The following is a 25,260-nucleotide window of genomic DNA, read 5'->3' on the forward strand; positions in this document are numbered from 1 at the left end:
AAGATGTACTTCAAATGGCAAATGTTCCATTAAAGGTTGGTATTAGTCAACATATAAACAAAAATACACAGTCCTCGACCGCTTGGAGGGAAAACGCAAAAAATCGCCAGGTGTGCGAATTTACGTACTGTGCGAAATTACGTACCCTTGCTCTATGTTTCACCAGAGTATGGAAATATGATTTTTTTTTTTTTTTTTTTGGCGAAAGCATTTTGTCCTGAATGAAATACATTTCCGTTTTTCCCCTCTTCTGGAAAGGGCTCTAAATCACAGGGACTTGACACATATTCCCAACCTGCTGTCCATATTATATGTATTATAGCACCAAGTCCATGTGCCAATGAACATATTTTTATCAACAAAATACAAGTGTGTGAGAGTTGTCTCCCTTCCATAACCTATTCTACACACAGCATCCAAAATATGTATCATGGGTTAAGAAGGGAGGCTACGATGACGACAAAAGTTTAATATCCCATTTAACAGTTGACAACGAATCTGACTCAAGAGCACGGTAACGATTATATATGTAATTAAATTTAATGTGCCATTCAATATACAGTCCTCTGATTTAATGACATGCCGCGTCGTCCGTTCGTCTGCTGTTATACTTATATACTATGCCTATGGTATATCATTGGCATATAATTTCACAACCAGTCACTCAGGGACAGTATTTCGCCGAATGGCCTTGTTAAAATAGAAATGACATACAAATGATATTCTTTCCGCACTATGAAACACACATTCTACGCAACAGTTGCGCACTATATGTGTTTTCGTGTGGAAGGATCCGGGTGTAGATTTATTTCGTTCCGCAAGGTAGACCATATACATAGGTAAGTCTACACATGGCCGTCATTCAAGGTTTTAGATTACGGTACAGCACAACTGTAGTTATCTTTCAAATATGTTTTAAGTAAATGTACCTCCTTACACGAGAACACATGGACTCGCAACAAAGTTTCAACCCTATGGTCTATGCCACGTGTGAAATGGATTGTAAGTTGGGTCTTTGCCACGTGGTATAATGAATCCGGATATAGGTACCAGGCGAAGCGGAGTTGGACCGATAATGTTAGAAGTTAGCAAGCACAGCGGGTTAACCAGCATGTCCGGTTTGGATACACGCCTACTGCGGTGATAGGCCCCGCCTACTTCTACGCCTGCTTCCTGTCTAGAACTTTACACGCATGCTATATTGTACTCACAGGCAATGATGTCATTATTGACGTATTCAGTTAACTGCACATGTAAAAATGCCATCTAGTACCGACAAATATCGGCACTGGTAACTTCAACACACCCAAACGCAGCTTTCAGGTGCTTTTAAAACACAAATAATAAATCAGGTTATGTCAGGCACCTGTGTATGGCAAGCCGTTTGGGTTTTTACCTATTAAATACAGATATCTGTATTCAAAATAAAGATATCATTACTAATATAAAAATTAAAGATATCTTTAATTCAAATAGAGATATCTTTAATTTAAATAGAGATCTCTTTAATTGAATTAGAGATATCTGTATTTGAATTAGAGATATCTCTATTTAAAATACAGATATCTCTAATTAAACACGAAATAGAGATATCTCTTATTCAAATACAGATATCTCTAATTCAATTAAAGATATCTTTAGTTTAATTAGAGATATCTGCATTCCATTGCAAACAAAGATATCTGTATTTAAAATAAGATATCTTTAATTCAAATACAGATATCTCTAATTCAAATACAGATATCTCTAATTCAATTAAAGATATCTCTATTTCAAATACAGATATCTCTAATTGTTGTAGAAATACAGATATCTCTATTTGAATTAAAGATATCTTTATTTGACATGAAATAGAGATATCTGTATTTAACCATCAAATAGGAAAAACGACTGCTCCCTTGATTCTCCCTTTTGCGCATGACGGAAGTAAAGCATTAATGATGCAAAATGGCGGGAAATGCAGACCGTGTGCTGCTTTCAATGGTACTGCGTATAGCCGCAACAGTTCGCTCTATTTCCCGTAGAACAGTTGCCATGTTCTGTTCTTTATAAATCCCCTCCAAGTAGCAAGTTTAGCGGTTTAGACCTACATCTCTCATGCATGCATATGGGATCCGGATAGTCCAATTTAATTACAAGCGTTTCGTTAACACTGATCAGGATTAGGGAGTAATCATTATTTTCTTTGTGTTTCAATATTAATCTTCGCACTGAGCAAACACGTGTAAATACAGATATCTTTAATTCAAATAGAGATATCTGTATTGCAAAGTAATTGCAGATATCTCTATATATAAAATGAAGACATCTCTATTTAAACAAATTAAAGATATCTCTATTTAAAATATGGATATCTTTAATTCAAATAGAGATATCTCTATTTTAAATAAAGATATCTTTAATTGTTGTAGAAATACAGATATCTTTATTTTAAATACAGATATCTCTATTTGAATTAAAGATATCTGTAATTCAAATAGAGATATCTGAATTTGAAATAGAGATATCTGTAATTTAAAAGAAGATATCTCTAGTTTCAGTAGAAATAGAGATATCTGTGTTTAATTTAGACATATCTTTATTTAAATATAGATATCTTTATTTAAATTACAGATATCTCTAATTAAATAGAGATATCTTCATTTTAAATATAGATATCTTTAATTAAATAGAGATATCTTCATTTCAATAGGTAAAAACCCAAACGGCTTGCCATACCTGTGTACTTTAGTAAAACAGGTACAGTGGAACTTCGTTAACTCGAACTCGGATAACTCGAATACCCCGCTTAACTCGAAGTACCTCGCCGGTCCCGGCCGAATTCTCTCTTTATCTTAGTAAAAAAAACTCGGATAATTCGAATTCGGATAACTCGAAAAACTCGGATAATACGAAGTTAAAATTTGGTCCCAACAATAAAAATCCTACTTGAAATGTTCGAATAACTCGAAGTATAATTTTCGTCGATCGGTGGCAAACGCCGACATTTTTTAAGAGCTAAATTCCGTTTGTAATACTGAACATATCGGCACTACTAACCTACATGCTATTATAAGTGTTTCATAAATTCATAAAAGAAATTGTCGGTTGAATCTTATAACAACAAGTCTTGGTGATAAAAAGTACTGCTTTACTTACATCAGGTAATTTCCCAAGGCGGTCGCCGATATCAGTACACACGATTGTCAACAACTCATCTACCCGTTCGCTCAAGCGGAACTAATCTCTGACACGCCGGTAGATCTACCCGGCTGATGTTTTTACAGGTGTAGAAATGACACAGTCACCGGCGCCTATTAAATCTTTAAACTGCTGAAACAATAGCGTAATTACTGCCGAGGTGTTCAGAGTACAACTGTAACGGTCAGTGCTGTCTATTAAATCGGATAAAACGCCAACTCAGTTACAGTAACATTTTATACGCACATGCGCAGCCCAACTTCCGGTGCTAATACACATGGAAATGGCGTGGTTATCAATAAAAAGTAAGTAGGCCGATCAAACGGTATTTTATATACATGTATGTCCAATAAAAGGAAATGGTTCTGTTACGTTTTGTATGCAATCTGTGTTAAACTTAAACGGTTATTTGTTTTTACATTAATAACTTGTTATTTTGTCGAATTCCGTTTTATCGTTTACATTTTGCAAACATGACTTGCACATCAGATCGTTATTGAAGTGACTAAGTGAAAGAAACTTTATCGTGACTGTATATCGGCAAAACTACACCAAATTACAAGTGACATAACGAAACATTACATATATATTTACATGTATTGACCAGTCTTCACACTAAACTGATGAACGACAGAGCGAAGTTATAATGATTATATAATGTTGACAAATATTGACCAAACTTTTCACCAAAAACGATAACTCGCTTAATTCGAACACTCGGATAACTCGAAGTTTTTTCGTGGTCCCGTCGACTTCGAGTTAACGAAGTTCCACTGTATCTCCATTTAATTTCCACTACATAAAAAATGAAAGGGAAAATGTTAATGTATACATATCACACGCTTATGTACAGATTATATCACAATGGTGACAGTCGATAGTAATTACCAGGTATATGCCTGTCGTTGAATTATTTTTTTCGGCATAGCCGTATAATATTCTTTTGACCCTGGATAGCGACAGGTGGCGTTACTGGTCAAGATCAAGTATGTGATTGGTCAATGTAGCGGTAAATGCAAAATGCAGATATGCAGTTAAAAACGAAACAAAGTTAAGAATGCTGGCTGAATAAGTGGATGTATCGTTTCAAATGCCGCATTAATAAAATTATATTCCTGATTCAAATGCAGTCTTATTATCACCAAAAATGATTCAAACTGATCTAATTTTGCTATCCGTGCTGAAAAGCATTAGTTCGTTGATTTATTTCGCCAGCAGTTTAACATTATAACCATCAGCATTAAACTATGCCGTTTATCTTTTTTAAAGATATTTCTTGTTATATATATAATTATGCATGTATACCTACCTATATGTATTACAGGGGGCCGAATGGAAGGGAAGTACGAGTTACCTATTGTCGATCTGGCAAAAGCCAAAACCGACAGGCAAGAATTGGCGAAGATTGTTGTGGATGGTCTTGAGAACACGGGTTTCTTGTTTATTGACAACGTTGAAGGTATTGAATTTGATAAGTTATACGAGTGCTGTCAGTGGTTCTTTACACAACCAGACGAAGAAAAAAGGCGTTTACAGAGAAAAATTTGGAATTCACAAAATCGTAACATTTATCGCGGATATTTCCCTGTGGGGAAGGATGAGCCGAGTAGAAAGGAAGGATTTGAGTTTGGAAAAGATATCGATCCAGATGACCCAGAAGTTGCACCAGGGAACTGGTTCTATGAACCATCAGTATGGCCAAAAGAAGATGGCAGCTTTCCCTTCAAAGAATTCTTGTTAGATACCTATGACGTCATGCACCAACTGTCTCTGGAGATCTTACGACTCACATCAATCGGTCTGGGAATTGACGAGTTTTCATTTGATGAAATATTTTCCAAGCGGCCATGTTCCACATTCCGCCTAATTCATTATCCATCTTGGGATGGAAATCCGCCAAAAAATGCCCGGATTGAGGACGGAAAGGCAGTAACAACTCCCGACCATACGGACTCCAATTTTCTCACCCTTCTGACGACATTTAACTTCAAAGGGTTAGAGGTACTCACTCAGAACGGGAAGTGGGCGGAGGTTGAACCCCGTCCCGGGAGCCTCGTTATGAATATCGGGGATGTATTTTCACGCATGATGGGGGGGTCGCTTCAAAGCAACAAGACATCGTGTGATTGATATTGGAATCGATCGATTTTCTGTTCCTTTTTTCTTGGAGCCGCGATACGAAGGAGACATTGGAGTGAATTTCATGACGAAAGCTACGGGCAAGGGAGAGGAACACGTTGTAGAGAAATATGGACCCTGGGCCATTTACCAGATGAAACATCTTAAAAAGTATTTTGAGTATAGGGATTTACCAGAATTTTAAACAGAGAATATGTAAAAATTCTAATCTGACATTTTTTCTATCAGACTGGTATTTCCTGAAAAATTGATGAAGTTGCTTTCAAATTATGGAAATTTCTGAAATGAACATAATATTGCAAAAATGAACAGTTCTGAGTTTGTTTTAATTGTTGACGTTATCAATTTTTAACATTTCGAAAAAAGTTACAGCAGTTTAAATCAATGACTTGTTGACCCATATGAAGCGCGTAAGGAGTCTCACTTTGGAAATTGATAGGGAATCGAACCCCGGCCGGGTATTTCTGGCTAGTTGATCGAGTGCCGTAGATCGTGAGTTCGAGGTCCAGTCAGGGCACGAGTCAAAAAGTTGTCTTCCTTGTCATTTGTGTTACTATATATGTTATATGTGTTTATGTATAGTTAGGTAAGTAACAATATTGGATATGCTTATACATGTATCTATATCTCTATAAATACACTATTGACAACGACGACCAGAACCTGAGTGGTATGGAATAGATTACAAACCAAATATGTGTTGTTAATAGAATATTTATTTAATCGAAAAATTGAGATAATGTTGATGATGTGTAATTGGGAACACCTTCTGAATATATCAAAAGATTTTCGATTTTGCTAGAAGATTTTGTATTTTACGATTCAGTGGGCTTATAAAACACCAATATTTTGGATGAGACAAAGTCTCAAATGACCTATTCTAATCACCCAGAGGACTTAGGGGCAGGGCCAAAGGGGCCAAATTGACTGAAATTTCAAAAATTACCTTCTCGTATACCTTCCCAAATAAGATAGAATCAAATACTCTTCATTGGTTGTGAATTGTGAATTTCATGACCCTGTGGTCTCAAGTTCGCTCCTGGGGTTTGGTTTGGTTTGTTTTTGTTTAACGTCCTATTAACAGCCAGGGTCATTTAAGGACGTGCCAGGTTTTGGAGGTGGAGGAAAGCCGGAGTACCCGGAGAAAAACCACCGGCCTACGGTCAGCGCTCCTGGGGAGGGAGTTAACATTACGACAGTTTATTTAAGGAAATCACATTTTTTTTTATTTCGATTGGAATTAATTCTTAATTAGTAGATTTGGATGACATTTTGATTACCTTACCGACACCATGGGCTGATGCGTGGGGCCAAAAAGGATCACATTAACTTAACTATTTCAAAACTAAGGAAGCCATTCATGCACATGCATGGGCCTCTTGTTGATAACCAATTTTTATACTCGCTTCAACGGAGGATGCGAAATAAAAGTGATTTGTAACGAAAATAGAAAATGATCTGAGTAAATTACAGTGACATCCAAAACGTGATGTTTTAAGTAAGGCATACTCGACGTCTTAACTAATATAAAGATTATCACAGCATGCTCCAAGCCTGATTGAAAGGGCTGCATTTATTTACCAACTTGTCGCCAACATTCACCCGTTCAATCGATATAGAATGTCTCCGTGGATACTAATGGTTACGGTAAGCACACCTCTCCTGATAACATTGTGTGTTGCTGATAAAAGACTTGTTAATATATATATATATATATATATACATTGTATATATACGTTACTCTAGATCGTATGAAACCAGACGGGCCTAAAGTTACTATTACAGCTCTCTGACACTGATCACAATGAGATGGGAGACTCAGAAGTTAATTAACTAAACTTGAATTGTTAACAATCACAGAGTATTGACATCATGATCTTATATTATATTGTATATGAAATATATTATTAGTTATAATACGATGTATGTATTTTTGAGTTACAAAATGTACCAGTCTCATTCTGATATAATAAAAGATATTTTATGCTAAGATGATTATTTTTTTTCTTTAAAACGTTGTTTCGCAACACTAGTTCGACTTTTGATAATATCAAAAACTTTATTAACTCAAAAGTTTATCCGATATCTCCGAATTAAATTACACACACCCACGCAAATATTTGGGTTGGGGGGGGGGGGGGGGGGGGGGGGGGGTGGATTCTGTCAGATTCTTATGTGCATTTTATTGCAAATTACTACATAATACCATACTTATTTTTTTTCAAAATGATTTTCATGGGAAACAGAAATTTTTGTTCGCCTTTGTATTTCTATTTATCGGAAACATACGATGTATACTCATAGTACTATATATAAATATGTCATAATATTTAAACAATTAGTAGGTTGACGAGTAAACATTCACAGATTTTTGTTTACAACAACAGGAAAATAATGGAATTCCAGTAATGTTAATATGAAAACAGAGAAGTCGATATCAATTGAAGCAACATTGTAGTCATCGTCGGAGAATCACGGTTGATTGCACTTCGCTTCGCATCATCGGAGACCCACGGTTGTTTGCACTTCGCTACGCATCGTTGGACTACATAACGCTATGCTACACTTATCACTACGTGTGCAAGCAACCGTGGGTCTCTGACGATGCACATTGCCAAATATAATGTGTTAATAACTGCGCCATCAAAATGAAAACTGTCCTAATATTATTTCGCGTGACCTTAACTAGTGAGCAAATTGTTATGTTACCCTCACCGAAATGAAAGGACAATCGTTGTGGCAATATGTTTAAGATCTGGCTATATTTTCAGAATTCGTATGCAATAGAGTTTTCTTGTGAATAGTTGCGGCAACATTGCTACAAATTAAATACAATATATTCGATACATAGTCAAGTGACCATAAAAGATAATGGAAATCTTAAAAAAAATATAATATCATTTTGATTTGAAACCAATTTAGATTAGCAAAACTATTAGCATTGTCTGTGTTTGTATGTATTTAATTTATAAAAAAATCTCAAAGAAAAAAGTCAAATTTTAAACAAACACTCCTATGCCGTTACTCAACCTTTTCATCACCAATCTTAAACCATATTGCCCCCCCCCCCCCCCCCCCCCCCCCCCACACACACACAGAGACAGGAAGTTGACGGTCCATATGAACCCTAAACCTTATTCCCCCCTCCGCCCCCCCCCCCACCCAACAGGATGCTGACCGTCCACACGAGGTCTCTTGACCAACCCTAAAACCTTACCCCCCCCGACAGGATGTTGACCGTCCACATGAGGTCTCTTGACCGATCCTAATAAATCTTATGTTTTTGCTTTCCTTCAACAGACAGCTAGAATGTTGACCATGTATATACATATACATACACATGCTAGTGGTGTAGGTCGATCCCAGTCATGCTTTCTAGCTATGAATTCCTAGACACCATTTTTTTTTAAAAGTTTGGTATTTTATGTTTTGTAAACAAATAGCTGGAATGAATTTAAATGTGAAATATTATGACAACTTTTTTTTTGTAATTGCCAGCTTCTCATGACAATCATATATACATGTATATATTTATATATTGATAAATAGACATTTTCATTTTTCCAATATATGCAATTAAGTATATTTTAATAGTTATTTTAGGCTGAGCTAGTCTCCAATTTATCTAGGCCTACATATATGTACATCTGTATATATATATATTGTATACAAACCTTATTGGGGGAAAAAAGAAAAAAAAGAAAAAAAATGTTAATTAAAGGAAAGTGTTGAATGTAATGCATGATACTGAGTGGTAGATCCCGGATTCGGACAGTTTTAAGTATAATCACTGAACTACATGTATTATCTGGTGAGCGATGCAGGCCCTCTAGGCCTCTTGTTTTATCTTAATTTTATTTATTTACACTGTGTATTCATTTGGTTGGTTAGCCTGTTAGCTAAATATCTGATATATATACTTTTGTATGTACCAGTATACCAGTATGAAATGTATGGGCATGTGTTTACTTCCGTAATATATTACATGGTGCTAAATGCAAATCGTGAGATGGACCTGTTAGACCATGGCCAATCTTGTATTTATTTTCATGGAATATCTAAATAGATAAAAACACATAAGTAATTCAGAACAAAAAGTTCGGTATAGTTTATAACGCTTAGATTCATTTATTTAAAAGAAATCGTTCTGTGATCCCATATGCCAGATACGGGGCCTACTGATTCCATCATCCGGTGTATATGTTGAATTTGGACGTTTCGTACCAGATTGATTTACACCGTCTGTTTCGACCCTTTTCGAAGAATCGTAATTGCTCTCCAATTACGATTCTTCGAAAAGGGTCGAAACAGACGGTGTAAATCAATCTGGTACGAAACGTCTTGATGTATATATATTTGGCACGAAACCTACATCGCCGACAACCCTTTGTGTGCTAATAACCGTAAAGGACGTGTTCAGCCAAAACTTTAGGCTGTAGATGGCTAAACACCTTCGGGGAAAAGTGAATGGAAGAGCTCTTTCTCACGTGATGAAGTTATTTTTAGAATATCAGAGTTAAAACTACCAAAACAACCGCCACGTGTGCAGTGCTAAATTGTAAACAGACACCGAGTGTTTCGTCACTATTTCGTCATCTTGTTCACGTGTAAAACAACAATAACGAATCGTGTAAGCGGTGAAAATGACTAAAACTGAATATCGTGTGGGAAATACAGAGGATGAAGAACTACAGTTTGACACTGAAAAGGGTAAGCATATGAAACTAGGCCTACATGTGTACATATACAATGTCAATTTAACCAACACATATCTCTTAGAACTCTCAAACACGGAGCAAGTCCGTGCCTTGACCGGACCGTTTGGTGTCGGGGCCAGAGGAAACCCCTGCTAACTTGTAAATTAAAGATTGTGAGAGTAGTGTTCTTTTTTTTCCTGAGAGATCTACTGAGAATATTTATATATAAATATCTCTACATCTGTATTTAGCTTACCGATCATGACTGAAACACCATTTTATACAGTACATACAGTGTACTGTAGCGGAACTGGACCGGGTCGATCATCGGCGACCAGGTAGCTCAATCGGTAGAGCATCCGGCTAGTGTTCGGAGGTCCCGGGTTCGAACCCCGGTATGGCCGTGCATTTTCCCACTCCTATTACATTTGGTGCCGTGATCAGGTGTGCAATAGGCAATACGCCTACAGTACTGCAGTACCGTATACGTAACTATTATCACACATGTATGGCAAGCCGTTTGGGTTTTTACCTAATAAATACAGATATCTGTATTCAAAATAAAGATATCATTATTAATATAAAAATTAAAGATATCTTTAATTCAAATAGAGATATCTTTAATTTAAATAGAGATATCTTTAATTGAATTAGAGATATCTTTAATTGAATTAGAGATATCTGTATTTGAATTAGAGATATCTGTATTTAAAATGAAGACATCTCTATTTAAACAAAATTAAAGATATCTCTATTTAAAATACGGATATCTTTAATTCAAATAGAGATATCTGAATTTGAAATAGAGATATCTGTAATTTAAAAGAAGATATCTCTATTTTCAGTAGAAATACAGATATCTGTGTTTAATTTAGACATATCTTTATTTAAATAGAGATATCTTTATTTAAATAACAGATATCTCTAATCAAATAGAGATATCTTTAATTAAATAGAGATATCTTCATTTCAATAGGTAAAAACCCAAACGGCTTGCCATACACATGTGATATACAAGTCTCTGTTTGAGTGTAATTATAATATAAGCTAACCTTTACATCCTCCCACATTCATAAATTACTCGGTAATTACAGTTGAGTGTAAGCTAACCTTTACACCTAGTGCACTAGTAGTGGTGCACTACGTTTAAACTAGTAGTGCACTGCATTTAAACTACAGGTAAATTAGTAGTGCACTACGTCACTGTATATGTACATATATTTTATTATTAGCTCACCTGGTCCGAAAGGACCAAGGTGAGCTTATGCCATACCGTTGCGTCCGTCGTCCGTCCGTCCGTCAACAATTGACTTCTTCTTCATAACAACTGATCAGAATTTGACCAAATTTTGTCAGAAGCATCCCTATGGGATGTGGACTCAAAATTGTAAAAATGGTGGGGCTGACCCCCAGGGGTCTGAGGGGCGTGGCCAAAAGGGATCAATTTGGCTCTATTAATATAAACTACTTCTTCTCTGAAACCATGCAAAGGATATCGCTCCTATTTGCCTGGTAGCATCACTATGGGGTGGGGATTCAAAATTGTACAAATGATGGGGCTGACCCCCTGGGGGCCTGAGGGGCGGGGCCAAATGTGTTCAATTGGGCTATATTGATATAAACGACTTCTTCTCTGAAAGCGAGCAATGGATATTGCTCATATTTGCCTGGTAGCATCACTGTTGGGTGGGGATTCAAAATTGTATAAATGGTGAGGCTGACCCCACGGGGGCCTGAGGGGCGGGGCCAAGAGGGGTCAATTTGGCTAAATTGATATGAACAACTTTTTCTCTGAAACTAACCAATGGATATCTCTAATATTTGACTGGTAGCATTCCCTTGGGTTAAGGATTCAAAATTGAACAAATGATGGGGCCAATCCCCTTGGGGCTGAGGGGCGGGGCCAAAAGGGATCAATTTGGTTAAATTGATATAAACAACTTCTCTGAAACTAATCAATGGATATCACACACAGTGGGAATTCAAAATTGTACAAATTTTAGGGTTGACCCCACCAAGGGGCTGAGGGGTGGGTCCAAAAGGGGTCAATTTGGCTAAATTGATATGAACAACTTCTTCCCTGAAACAGCTCATATTTGACAGGTAGCAGTGACAAATATACTTAATCATCATTCTTGTTTCATATATCATAAAATCCAGGTGAGCGATACAGGCCCTCTGGGTCTCTTGTTTATTATTTATCAGACAGAAATATTTTTAAATTCAGTGTATTGTTACTTCACTAATATCTGCTAATTCAACCATGAAATCATTTCATAGTACATAATCAAGAATCAAAGTTTCGTTTATTCTCTTTTATGTTCTGTAAGAGACATATGATATCTACACAACAAGTTATGTATATGTACCTGTATGTATAATTGGTACTCTTTGGACATGCTTGTTGTCATGGCCACCTGGGCCCCAGGGCCCAAATCCCACCTTACCACCACCTTATGGACCTCTATAACACCTTACCTATATATATCAGATGAGGATCAGTCTTAAGGTGTGCCTGTTTTAACACCTGGCTATAGTTTTGTCAAGTCCCCAATTACCTCCCCAGGGGTCCATTTCTTTATGTGTGCAGGTTTCTAACTTAAGCATTGGATGTAAACACATAGAATGTACAACATATATTTTGGGCTGAATTAAGTTTTAATAAGCATAATATCACATCAAAAATGAAATTATGAATATGCTTATTAATTTAATCTGAAATTAAACTACAATATAAATTTAATATATCAAATTGAAAATGGTCAAGGAACGATAATTGTTTTCCAATGTTTTATTATATACTTTCATCTGATGATGAAAGTTACTGGAATTAAACATGTGAAACATATAACTGATTAATCAATACAAAATATAAAGTACCAAAAGACAAAAGAAACTTAATTGGCTTGAACAATTTAACTTAGTTAAAGGTTTGCCCTTCTGTATTCAAGTTTACTGAATTATCTGCAAGTAAAAATGTTAAAACTTTAAGAAATTTCAGTAAATATCTAATGCATGCTTTAATTTGTCCAAAAGAATATCTCTACTCAATAACTGAATTGCGTTAGGTAGTATTTGTCAAGTTTCGTTATTAGTCCCCTACCCGAGGCTACCTGTGATTTTTACCTGTACTCTTTATGTAAGGCTATCTAGCAGTTATATTCAAAGAGTTATTAAAAAGGTTTTGGAAGTTTAGTTTGATGTTATATTTCAACCTTTTTATTCTTGTTAATTATACACTGTAACTAAGTTAAGACAGATTTACCGTATAGTTTAGTTTATTTCTGAATGTAGCACAACATATAGGAATTACATAATACATAAACGTACATTACAATTCATTTGAACAAGATGGCGGTGAACACAACTGATTTAATTATAATTCATACCATTACGGACGGACGGACAGAGGGTAAACCTATATATTGTCCCCCCGTTTTTCAAACGCCACTGCCCATTACCTGTATGGGGGTTTTGCTGTTCATCACCTCTTAGGGTGTAGTGCACTACTAGTTTATCTGTAGTTTAAATGTAGTGCACTACTAATGCACTAGGTGTAAAGGTTAGCTTACACTCAACTGTAATTACCGAGTAATTTATGAATGTGGGAGGCAATGTAAGTTATAAATTCAGATCTTAAACATTACATACCGTCAGGTACACAAACTTTGATGACTTTCAAAATGATAAATCTTAACTGATAAAGTTAGGTATCATCCAAAGTATACCAGAAACATATAAAGGGGCATTAACTCTGAAAATAGAGATATACAGGGAATTAAAATTTCATGATCGGTGCACATAACATGCACCGATATGCATGCCCATGCTCTTCTCAAAAGACATGCCTTAATTGTCAACTTGTAGTAGAGGATATTTTTTAATTGATTAAATTTATATAACTGCCTCCGCTTTAAAGTATCAAACCTGGGACCTCTGGCTTACTAGTCACTGTCTTATGCTGAACCGATTGATCGAAAGAGAAGACCTCTCTAGCTGAGTGGTATGTATTGCGTCTAGGATTTTTGCTATGGCTGAGTGGCTAATATAAGGTGCATTGACACTTTATCACTAGCCCTCATCCTCTGGGTCGCGAGTTCAAAACCCACCTGGGGCAGTTCCCTGGTACTAAAAAAAATAACCGTAAGACTGTGGTTTTTCTCAAGAGTAGTCCCGCTTTCATCCACCTCTGAAACTCATGTCCTTAATTTGAGTTTGGTTTTTTCTAGTACCATGGTGGACCTCGAAACGTCTACAGCTGGCCATCCTCGGGTTTTTCGGCTTCATCAATGTGTATACACTTAGAGCCAATATGAGTGTTGCCGTTGTGTGCATGGTCAACTGGACAGCGCTACATGAAACCCAAGGAAACTCTTCCAAGGAAAATACGAATCAAGTTATGTCTAGTAGCTGTGGCCTTGTGTCGGCTGGTTCCAACGTCACCAAAGCACCCAAGTTTGAGGTAATTAAGACAATACAGCAGCAATTAGTATAATTAGATTAATACCTAATGATTGCATGTACCTGTATGTTACAATTATTTTGCAAAAACAAGAATAATACGAAAAAACCCTTTTTTATGTCCCCACCATGAAATTGGGAAGATGAGGGTGGGGGAGTATATAGTGAGTGGGGAGCCGCGATGGCTGAGTAGTTAAGGTGTCCTGACACTTTATTACTAGCCCTCCACCTCTGAGTTGCGAGTTTGAAACCTACGTGGGGCAGTTGCCAGGTACTGACTGTAGGCCAGGAGTTTTTCTCCAGGTACTCAAGCTTTCCTCTACCTCCAAATCCAGACATGTCCTTAGATGACCCTGGCAGTTAATAGGACGTTAAACAAAATAAAGAAAGCATTATGTGTTACCTGGCCCATGTTCATCCAGTCCCGTCCCGCCCTGTCCTGTCTTGATGCAATGTAACTAGCTAATCTCAGGAATTACTGATGCGATCCTCGCCAAACTGTGTTTTAGGGTGTCAAGTGGCAACAGGGCATTTATGTCGTACAGCAATTTTCTAGTTTTATTTGAAACTTGTCATAAAAATGTTTTTACATAACTCATGAGGTCAAATAAAATGTTTCATGCTACTGTATTCTATAACTACAAGTATACGTACACATATATACCAACCACAAGTTTTTGTGCATACACATGAACAAGTGAACTTAATATTCATAACACTTTTTATACTAAAGTTTTCATGGCAGTTTTTATGGAATCACAAACTATTTGCATCATATTCCCCCTCATATTTCATTAAAAATATAAATATATTTGAAATTTTTTAAAATTTACCACATGACTTCTAGCAAATTAAAGTTTTCAAGTTCCACAGGAAACTTAATTGAAAAGATTTGATGTTAATTTTATGCTTGATATATTTTTGTGGTAAAACTAAATTGCCTTTTATTAATACAGTGTATATTGACAATAAATTTTATTTGATTTTCTGCATCAAGAAATATTTCTTACAGCAAACTTATCTCAAGGAAAAAAACAGTATATAATTAATATTGTAACCACGGTAAATACTGGCCACAATTTATATATCTCGGCCAGGAAGAACCTCTGATCAATTAAGCTTGATCAATTGAGTGTAATACTCTACTGGCCAGATGTTCCGGGTTCGATCCTGAGCAGAGGCATTGAAATTACCTTAATTATATAATTTATCGTGTGCTCTTATAATTAAATCTTGTAATATACAGCGGTAACATGCAGTTGGTATTTTTAATGTACAATTTCATTTATAAAATCATTACTTGAATTGTTTAAAATTTATTGGTATGTATATATACCTGGGTAAATTGGAATTTTTATTTCATATTTGATTACAGGATGGAGAATTCGACTGGAATGAAGATATACAGGGTTCAGTCCTTGGTGCATTTTTCTGGGGCTATCTAGTCACACAAATCCCAGGAGGATGGGTCGCCACGCGATTCGGAGGCAAGAAAGTATTTGGTGTCAGCATGCTGGCAGCCTCTGTAGCTACTTTCATCACCCCTGTGGCAGCCCAGACTAGCTACATATTCCTGATTGTGTTGCGCATCATCCTTGGAATATGTTCAGTAAGTTGTGCATTTATTATAATTAATTTTCCATTGTTTGTATGCAGAATGCGGCTTTCTGATTGGTTGAGATTTTTTTTTCATAACACTATGAAAAAATTCTGAGAATGGCGCGAAAAATGTGACGTCACAATTTGACAATTGACCTTGCGTATTGATTTGAGAAAAAGAATCCCGTATAAAACCAGTAAAATTGTACATACACATGTTTTAAATAAGAAAATTATTTTCAAAAATTAATTATAAGCGTTGATGTCAATTAAGTTTTAGTTTCATAGGGGTATGAAAAAAATTTGTTTGCAAACTTCTGTAAGAATCTGCTACACAGATTCATACAGTTTGCAAACAAATTTTTTTTTCATACCCCAATGAAACTAAAAAATATTGACATCAATGCTTCAATATAATTCATAATTTCAGTTATTATGATCGTCTCAATTCAGGATGCAGTTTATACCAAAGACATCAGACTGCCAGGCCTGACTGGTAAAACTTTCGTTAGACTAATAAACTTTGCTTTAATTAACCCTTCCAAATGTTTGGTATCCATTTTGTCATTTAGTTTTTATCTGTTCTAATCACAGGAACATTTGAAAAATATGGAAGTGCAAAAAGAAAATTTAAAGCATAATCATTTTTTTTTTCTCGGTCAGACACATTCTCTTGCGGTCCTTAATTAATCCTATGTTTTTGGTAAGGATATAGGACCGAATGGCTTATGTTCAGTATCAGTGTTAAGTCAGAAAGTTTTGCATACACTGTAGGATACACAGCAAAGTTCATACATCCAGATTAAGTGATTTTACTTCAGATAAAAGTTAAACAAATTCTTATATCATTACTGAATATCTTCCATCTTCATGTACCGTCAGTGTCAATGCTGTTTGTAATTTATCCTTTAAATATCCAGGTATTACATGAAGGAAAAATTTAATTTGCCTTTCTTGTATGTTTGTATTGGAAGTGAAATATCACAAAAAATAAAACAACCAAAGTTTGCTGGTATAAATTTATTCCAAAACATTTTCTTTTAGTTTCTCTCCAAAACCATTGTGGGCTAGTGGAGATAACTGTATTTTTAGCTGAGGTAGAATTTTACTAAAATTGGAGTGCCCTCGACTTCACAAAAAGTCAAACTAAATACGGTACATTGGTGTTAAACTGTTGAGAATTGGTTGGGAAATTAATGATCCGTTATCAATGAAATACAGTCTGCAGCATATATATATTGACATTCTCGCAACTTTTAAAATTCTAGATTGTGTTGATTGATTTGTCATTTATATCATTATTTTAGCATAACGTAAAATTAATCAGCTAGTTTAAATGAATTAACACATATTTGCTCTCTAGCATAATTTTGTTACAAATCTCAGCTTTTGCTGTCGTATCAATACCGAAAGAACTTAAATAACAGGGCCCAGTTGTTCAAAAGGTGATTAGACTAATCACATTTTAACAACATTTTTCAAATCCTGATAAAATAATTTCTGGTCAAACTAGCTTGACAAAACTTTATGAAATTCTGTAATTCTTAATTCTCTTTCAACTGGCATAGTTTAAAGATGATATACTCACAGGTTTTGCAACAAATGAGAAATGAAATTTTCACTAAACAAGTGATTAAGCTAATCACCTTATGAACAACTGGGCCCAGATTTTCATGTCTGATTTGATAACAATCAGTTGATTATTATATTGTTTTGACATGAAATGTGTAAATAAGGCTATGTGGAGTTGTTTTTGTGCTATGGCTTTAAGCCCACATACACACAGTAGATCAGAAATAGGAAGATATATGTTTATATACAATTTGATTTGCAGGGAGTAACATTTCCAGCCATGCATGCCCTCTGGGGAAGCTGGGCTCCGCCATTGGAAAGAAGTAAACTTACAGCATTCACATATGCAGGTCTGTATCTATACTCCAATAATATCAGCGGTTTACACGACAGGAAACTTTTGACAATCCACCAATGTAATCAGGTGGAATAAGACCTCATATACGTATAGGAGTAGTCTGTATCATACACATTTTAAATTTGATCTTCGGAATAAGGAAACAATCATACAACAATTAATAAATTATTTTTTTAGAAATATAGTAAAAAGAAAAGAAGCAAAATCACAATGTTTCGTTAAAGCTTTGTGTGTTAGTTTAAAATAGCAGGGGTGTATACTGGTAGCCTGACGGAAGATTATAATTTTTTTATATGTATATCGAAAATGCTCATAGCCAAGTCACTAATGTAGTTTTGGGATTCAGGCTAGTGGAATTGTAGAAGTTTGATGAAAAATTGAGGTGATTCTCTTAAAATGATAATAAAATCATGCTTGCATTATTAGATGAATGAGTGGAGTTATATGTGGAATCACACCACTTTAAATTTTTATGCTAACAAATTCACTCTAATTTAAAGTACAGCTTATATACTTTCTTTAAAAAAGATGGAGTCAATGACTGAAAATAATCAACTACCTGGGTATTCTTTTACAAGGAAATTGAAAAATCACACTCCAGAAAAATAATAAAACATTTAGATACCTTAAGAAATATTTTATTCCCTAGAAACAGTAGCAGGCCAGGTAGGATAAAAAAAGTGCTTTGAGACCAGAGACTTATTCTCAAGTGCCATACTCTAGATCTTGATAACGAAGAACACCTTTTCTTTAAATGTATCATTATGGACGATCTTTCAAAAGTCTAATTATAGAAAAAAAATTTCCAAACATAACCATTTTAGATTACAAAAATAGTACATATTATTTCTTCAGATAAAATTCAATTAATACCTACTGGACTTATGTTCTTGAAAAAGTCCCTATAGAACTCATGAGGATGGGCTTAATTAAGTGCAACTATGTGATTTAATTAATGTACTGTTATATATGACGGTACATGTATTCTAGAACTCATTTCTTGCTGTTTTATCTGTTGTCATCAAATTACTTAATATGTTATTACAATTGCACAATAAAGAATTGAATTGAATTATAATTTCAGGTGCACAGCTAGGGAACGTTATTACATATCCACTGTCAGGGATGTTGTGTAAATACGGATTTGCTGGAGGCTGGCCATCCATATTCTATGTATTGGGTAAGAAATTTAGCGGAAAATGTTGAATTATTTTCAGAAAATATTGAACTATTTTCAGAAAATATTGAATTATTTAAAAAAAAAATTTATTTTTTTTCATAAAATATTGAATTATTTTCAGAAAATAGTGAATTATTTTCAGAAAATAGTGAATTATTTTCAGAAAATAGTGATTTATTTTCAGAAAATATTTCGGTCTTAGATCTTTGATGTAGATCAGGCTATCCTCTTCCATATTATAATCTATGATGTCGCTGGAATTGTTTTCCTGTTGCATGGGTCTTATGCAGGGATAAGCCCTCTCCCAGCCTGTGCCCCCCCCCCCCCCCCCCAACCCCAACCCCACCCCCAACCCCCCATGCTTTTTGCCCATTTTCAGTACGTACAGTAGCATAGGGATTTTGAATGATTATTATTTGGTAGTCATATCGATCAGAACAGTGTGAATTGAGCTGATCTTGACTTTGTATCAAATGATAAATCTTATAGCAGCTTAAAGTAAATCAGATTCCAGTGTAGAGTTTTACATCGTTAATATTTAAATTTCAGTTACATTTGTTTCTGTGAAGGGGGACTGAATAGTTTTAGACAGCAATATTTATAAAATTTGATTATGTATGATGAAGATGATGATGATGTTTGATTATGTATGATGATGATGGATCGACATAATGATGCTATTATGATGATGATGATGATGATGATGATGATGAATGAATGTGTTGTGACATGTCATATTGTATTTGTTGTCATATTGAAATGATTAAAAATAAAACAATAATAAAAAAATTTATTTGGTGTATGTAGGGATGGTGAACGTGGTGTGGGTAGTAGTATGGTGGGATTCTGGCCAGTGACAGTCCGATGGAACATAAAGGTATCACTAAGGAGGAGAGAGACTATATCACTCACGCCCTGGCAGAATCGACACACAAAGAATCAGGCAAGGTGAGTTTGAAAATCAAGATAAGATACCTACCTACCTTTGTCTTGAAGAGGTAATTTGTGCAGATTTGATAAACATTTATATCGCATACCGATGTACATGTAGTTAAATAAAGCTTTACATATAAGAAATTTATCCTGAAAAAGAAATTTAAAGTTCAAACTTCTGTACACCAAAATTAAAAGCTGATATTTTAGACCAAACCATGAACTAGGTAGGGGTGTACAGTGAAATTTCTTGCAGTTGCATAGATGACCATGATCACACTTTGGTTTGATGTATTAAGGTCTGTTTCTCTGTTATTAATGCCTTTTTATTCTTTAATGTTTTTTCTCAGGTCAAATTTATGTTATGGTGTTTAGCTGTATTTTTTAAATAAATATCTGACACTCAGCCAAAATATACATGTACAAGATACATTTGTCAATAGACTATGTGTTAATCTTGTTTCAATCATAATTATGCCAGGGAATCATTTTGGCCGGGTGGCACAGTGGTAACACACTTGCCTTTCACCTAGGGGCCGGGGTTCGATTCCCCGATTGGACATGAAAAGGTATGGGGTCACCTGCCTGACCATGATGGTTTTCTCCGGTTACTCCGGCTGTATTTCCTCCCACAGTAAGACCCCTCAAGTGCTTTCATCTGGGCCAACAAGCGTGATTATATAACTTGTTTCGCAATTATTGAAAAATTAATAAAGTTTACAATTGTTTTCCAAAGCAGAAAGGTAAGGGAGAGATAACTCTGAAACACCTGTACTTAGTTCTATGTTTTAGAACACAGGGGCTTGGCATGAACTCCTAACCGGCAGTCCATTTTATAGGGATCTGTGGGTTTGGAGTTTGTGTCAAGCCCCTGTATTTCAGAAGGTATATTTAGCTCTGCTGCCAATTAAGCACTTATTATTTCAATGTTTCAGAAATAGAGAATCTGACATGGGTGGTTATGTCATAATGTTATGTTAATAATGCTGTAGATGTTCCCTGGCTGTTAATAATGCTGTGGATGTTCCCTGGCTGTTAATAATGCTGTAGATGTTTCCTCGCTGTAATAATGCTGTAATTGTTTCAGTGTTATAGAAGATGTTCCCTGGCTGTTAATAATGCTGTAGATATTCCCTGGCTGTTAATAAAACTGTAATTATTTCTATGTTACAGAAGAAAGATGTTCCCTGGCTGTTAATTATATAATAATGCTGTAATTATTTCTATGTTACAGAAGATAGATGTTCCCTGGCTGTTAATTATATAATAATGCTGTAATTATTTCTATGTTACAGAAGATAGATGTTCCCTGGCTGTTAATTATATAATAATGCTGTAATTATTTCTATGTTACAGAAGATTGATGTCCCCTGGCTGTTAATTATATAATAATGCTGTAATTATTTCTATGTTACAGAAGATAGATGTTCCCTGGCTGTTAATTATATAATAATGCTGTAATTATTTCTATGTTACAGAAGATAGATGTTCCCTGGCTGTTAATTATATAATAATGCTGTAATTATTTCTATGTTACAGAAGATAGATGTTCCCTGGCTGTTAATTATATAATAATGCTGTAATTATTTCTATGTTACAGAAGATTGATGTCCCCTGGCTGAAGATTTTTACGTCTGGCCCAGTTTTTGCCATTATCTGTGTGAACGTCATGTCGGACTGGGGGGCCTACACTCTGCTTGCTAATATTCCGCTCTACCTTAAGGAGGTGCTCAAGTTTGATATCACCACGGTAAGATTGGTTTTTTCTTCAATTTCTGTTTTAATTTCACATCACTATTATAGTAGCAGATGTTTAACACTGATACTAAACTAAGTTCATGCCAATATATATGTTATGATCTAGTGAATAAAGCTAGCTTTTACCTTTTTATTTAGAAGGGAGGTTATTGATCACAGAGAATAAAAATATTGAGATTCAGTCGATATTTTGAGCAGTTAAAGAACAAATCTCACATTAAACAAGAAGAAATTTGAATAAGTTATTTAAAGTTTGAGAACAGTATGTGTCATGTAAAAATGAGAATTCAGATCAGCCCTATTCACGGTAAAACCATAGCTCATAACATTTCTTATTTGCTCTATCTTGTTTATTGCAGAACGGTCTGTACTCTGCCCTGCCGTATATTGTTTTCTGGGCTGTGATCAACATTGGTGGGTGGTTAGCGGACTTCATGATGAGGAGATGTTTCACTGTTACCATCACAAGGAAGTCTGTCAACACATTTGGTAAGTAATAAATATTCCTTTCCCTTCGTTTGAAGTGTAAATTTCTAGATTCTAATCTATATATCTGGAAGAAAACCTTGTATCCATATATTTTGCGCATGAAAAAATTTGACCAGGAGGTCCCAAAATTGATGCATGAAAATGAAATAAGGGAGATTATCACAAAACTTTGCTTACAATTATTCTACTAAATACTTGGTGCTTCAAATGATTTGATCATTTCATGATTGTAGTTGTTTTAAAGGTAATAGCAAAATTGCGTGTTGTTTATTTTCTTTGAATCGATGTAAGAGGAAAAGCTACGGTAAGTGCTGTGCACATAGCATATAAACATTCATCAGCTTACACGAAATTTCAAAGAAATTTCAAATAAAACGATCTCATGCATGTATTCTGATTTTAACTAGTTCAGGGATACATTTTGGTGTTTTGTCAGAATTACACAATGGGCTAGCCAAAAGTTACCCCATCTCCAAAGCTGATAGGGGGGAAACTTTCAACTGGGGGGGGGGGGGGGGGGGGGGGGGGAGAATTGGCTAGCTGATTGCTTCCCCTGTGGGAAGAAATTGGTTAGCCAATTCTTTCCCTGAGGAAACTTTTACAGGGGGAAAAAATTGACTCCTACACCTATAGCCGGTATACAGAAAATGAATAGATTTACATCATTATATCAAATGAAATTCGCCATGATATTTTACAACAATACATTATCTCCTGTTTATCATTATGACTATGTGTTCTCCCAACAGGTATGATAATGCCCGCCCTGATGCTCATTGGCTTAGGTTATGTGGACTGCAGTTCTCCAATCCTGGCAATAGCTCTACTGACGCTCGCTGTAGGATTGAGTGGATTCCAGTACAGTGGCTGGCTCGTCAATCATGTAGACATTGCTCCAGCTTACGCTGGAATTCTTTTTGGAATATCAAACTCTATTGCCTCGGTCACAGGATTTGTCAGCCAGCAAGTTGTTGCTGCCATCAGAAAAATGGTATATGTTTAATACTTACTGATAGTTTTGAATTACCTCCCTTTATTTGGTTTTCGTTATTTGTATACATATTGACTAGGTGACTTTCGGATACACTAATTCACCAGACTCTGTGAGGTCAGCCTGATATTGGCCATAATATGAGCTCAGATCAAAAGAATTTTAAATCAAAATTAAAAAAGTAATTTCAAAGTGACTAATGTTTAAATGTAGCATATCAAATATACAAATGATGTATATAACTTGACAATGAAATTTATGCGTGGCATTTTGTGACAGTGACTCCTTTAAATACATTTTAAGCCTTAATGTTCTTGGTAATGACCAGATTTTTCATTACAACTTGAATTCAGATGAATGAAGATAAGAAACTGTGAATTTGAAGTTGTTGTCATATATTTCAATGGATAACAATCGTTTTTATCATTGTTTATAGGAGGGAATGGAGATGCGATCTCAATGGCAGATTGTCTTTTATGTGGCTTGTGGCATGTACACATTTGGAGCACTCATATTTATTCTTTTGGGAAGTGGAGAGCTTCAGCCATGGGCAATGGAGAAAAAGAGCCCAGAAGATGAAGAGCTTCACTGTGATATAGAGTTAAACCAAGTTGTCAGAAAAGAGTCATCGGAAAACAACGGTGAAATTGCAGCTATAGCATAATGTGTGCTAGCTAATAGGCATTTTGTTGTTAAGGTTTTGCCAAATCAGCTTAAGGTATGATTTTGCTAAATTGAATATTTGTTATATAATATGACCAATTTCAGACATTGTATGATTTTTACGATTAAACAAATGATTGTTAAAAGTTTGCCAATTTAAAATTGTTGATATTACACATATATGATTGTTAGAAATCTAGGCCAGTTTGAACTTAAGTTATATAAGAATTTGTAATTTCACAATTGTGATATGATTATGAAAATTTAACTAATTTCACTGTGATTTCTACCAAATGATCAATGTTTATATCACTACTGGGATATAATGATTAAAATTGATTTAAGAATTGATTTAAACAGATTATAAGCAAATGCCATTACTGTGATGAACTGTGCAGGGTACATATAGGCCTAATTTTTTTTGTTGATGTTTATAAACCGATGTGATATCTTATAATTATACCACATTAGATAAATCATGAAACATGTTTTTAAAGTAAATCAGGTTGAATTTTTAATTACTTCATACTTCTAATAATTGATTATATGAAATACATATTAACAAAATGCTTTAAGATATGAAAAGATTCAGAATAAATTAAGGGTCAATGATCTCCATCAACAGAAAATTCTTCATATTTATGATGAGTTATAATAAAAGTCCGGAGATTAGATATTAATCAAATGAAATTGTTATTTGAAATATTAGACTGTAATGTTCCTCTATAATAAGAAATTCCATATATTATCTTGGATCAATTTATTTCTTCTCAGATTGTGTTCAATTGCAAAAGGTGACACTTTTTTTCTGAGTGGAAAACTCTCTTATTTAAACTTCACTACTCAATAATCTTGAAATCCTTTAAGCTACAGGTTTCCATACTTTTATCTCTCAATTAACAAAGAGCATTCAAAAGCACCACCTTATGTACAAAAATAACACAATGTTCTCTAGTTTAAGTTTATTTTGTCGTGGTAACTATCCAAGTGTCTCTAAGTCAGATTAATCAACCGTACAAATGAAGTATATTTTCAGATCTTTTGATAAATTATGAAAGGATTCAATATACTTCAATAAATATCAATTTTAATCAAAATAAGATATTAGTATACATTTTTCATGACGCATGCTGTGCATTTGTAATTCTGCAAAACGACATTGTGTTCAGTTGAGATGTTTTGTGTGTATGTTGGAAGCCTACTAAATAAGGCTGTCATTTGTGTGTTTTTTTTTAGGTCA

At 35.0% G+C, this 25,260-nt stretch overlaps 2 protein-coding genes across 2 annotated transcripts; both read left to right on the forward strand.

Moving 5' to 3' along the window:
- The first annotated feature begins 765 nt into the window (after window positions 1-765).
- Window positions 766-5,628, forward strand: LOC117340004 (2-oxoglutarate-dependent dioxygenase citB-like). Its single transcript, XM_033901747.1, is given in 3 exon segments — window positions 766-839; window positions 4,505-5,276; window positions 5,278-5,628. Coding segments are annotated over 2 exon segments (990 nt in total). The 5' UTR covers window positions 766-839; window positions 4,505-4,512; the 3' UTR covers window positions 5,504-5,628.
- Window positions 5,629-9,677: 4,049 nt separating this feature from the next.
- Window positions 9,678-25,248, forward strand: LOC117339880 (uncharacterized transporter slc-17.2-like). The gene is given in 11 exon segments (XM_033901592.1): window positions 9,678-10,029; window positions 14,246-14,478; window positions 15,853-16,086; window positions 17,911-17,998; window positions 19,091-19,186; window positions 19,994-20,028; window positions 20,030-20,134; window positions 21,720-21,869; window positions 22,237-22,366; window positions 23,116-23,357; window positions 23,794-25,248. Coding segments are annotated over 11 exon segments (1,608 nt in total). The 5' UTR covers window positions 9,678-9,962; the 3' UTR covers window positions 24,022-25,248.
- Window positions 25,249-25,260: the final 12 nt, after the last annotated feature.

Source organism: Pecten maximus, chromosome 12, assembly GCF_902652985.1.
Source record: "Pecten maximus chromosome 12, xPecMax1.1, whole genome shotgun sequence".
Classification (NCBI taxonomy): Eukaryota; Metazoa; Mollusca; class Bivalvia; order Pectinida; family Pectinidae; genus Pecten; species Pecten maximus.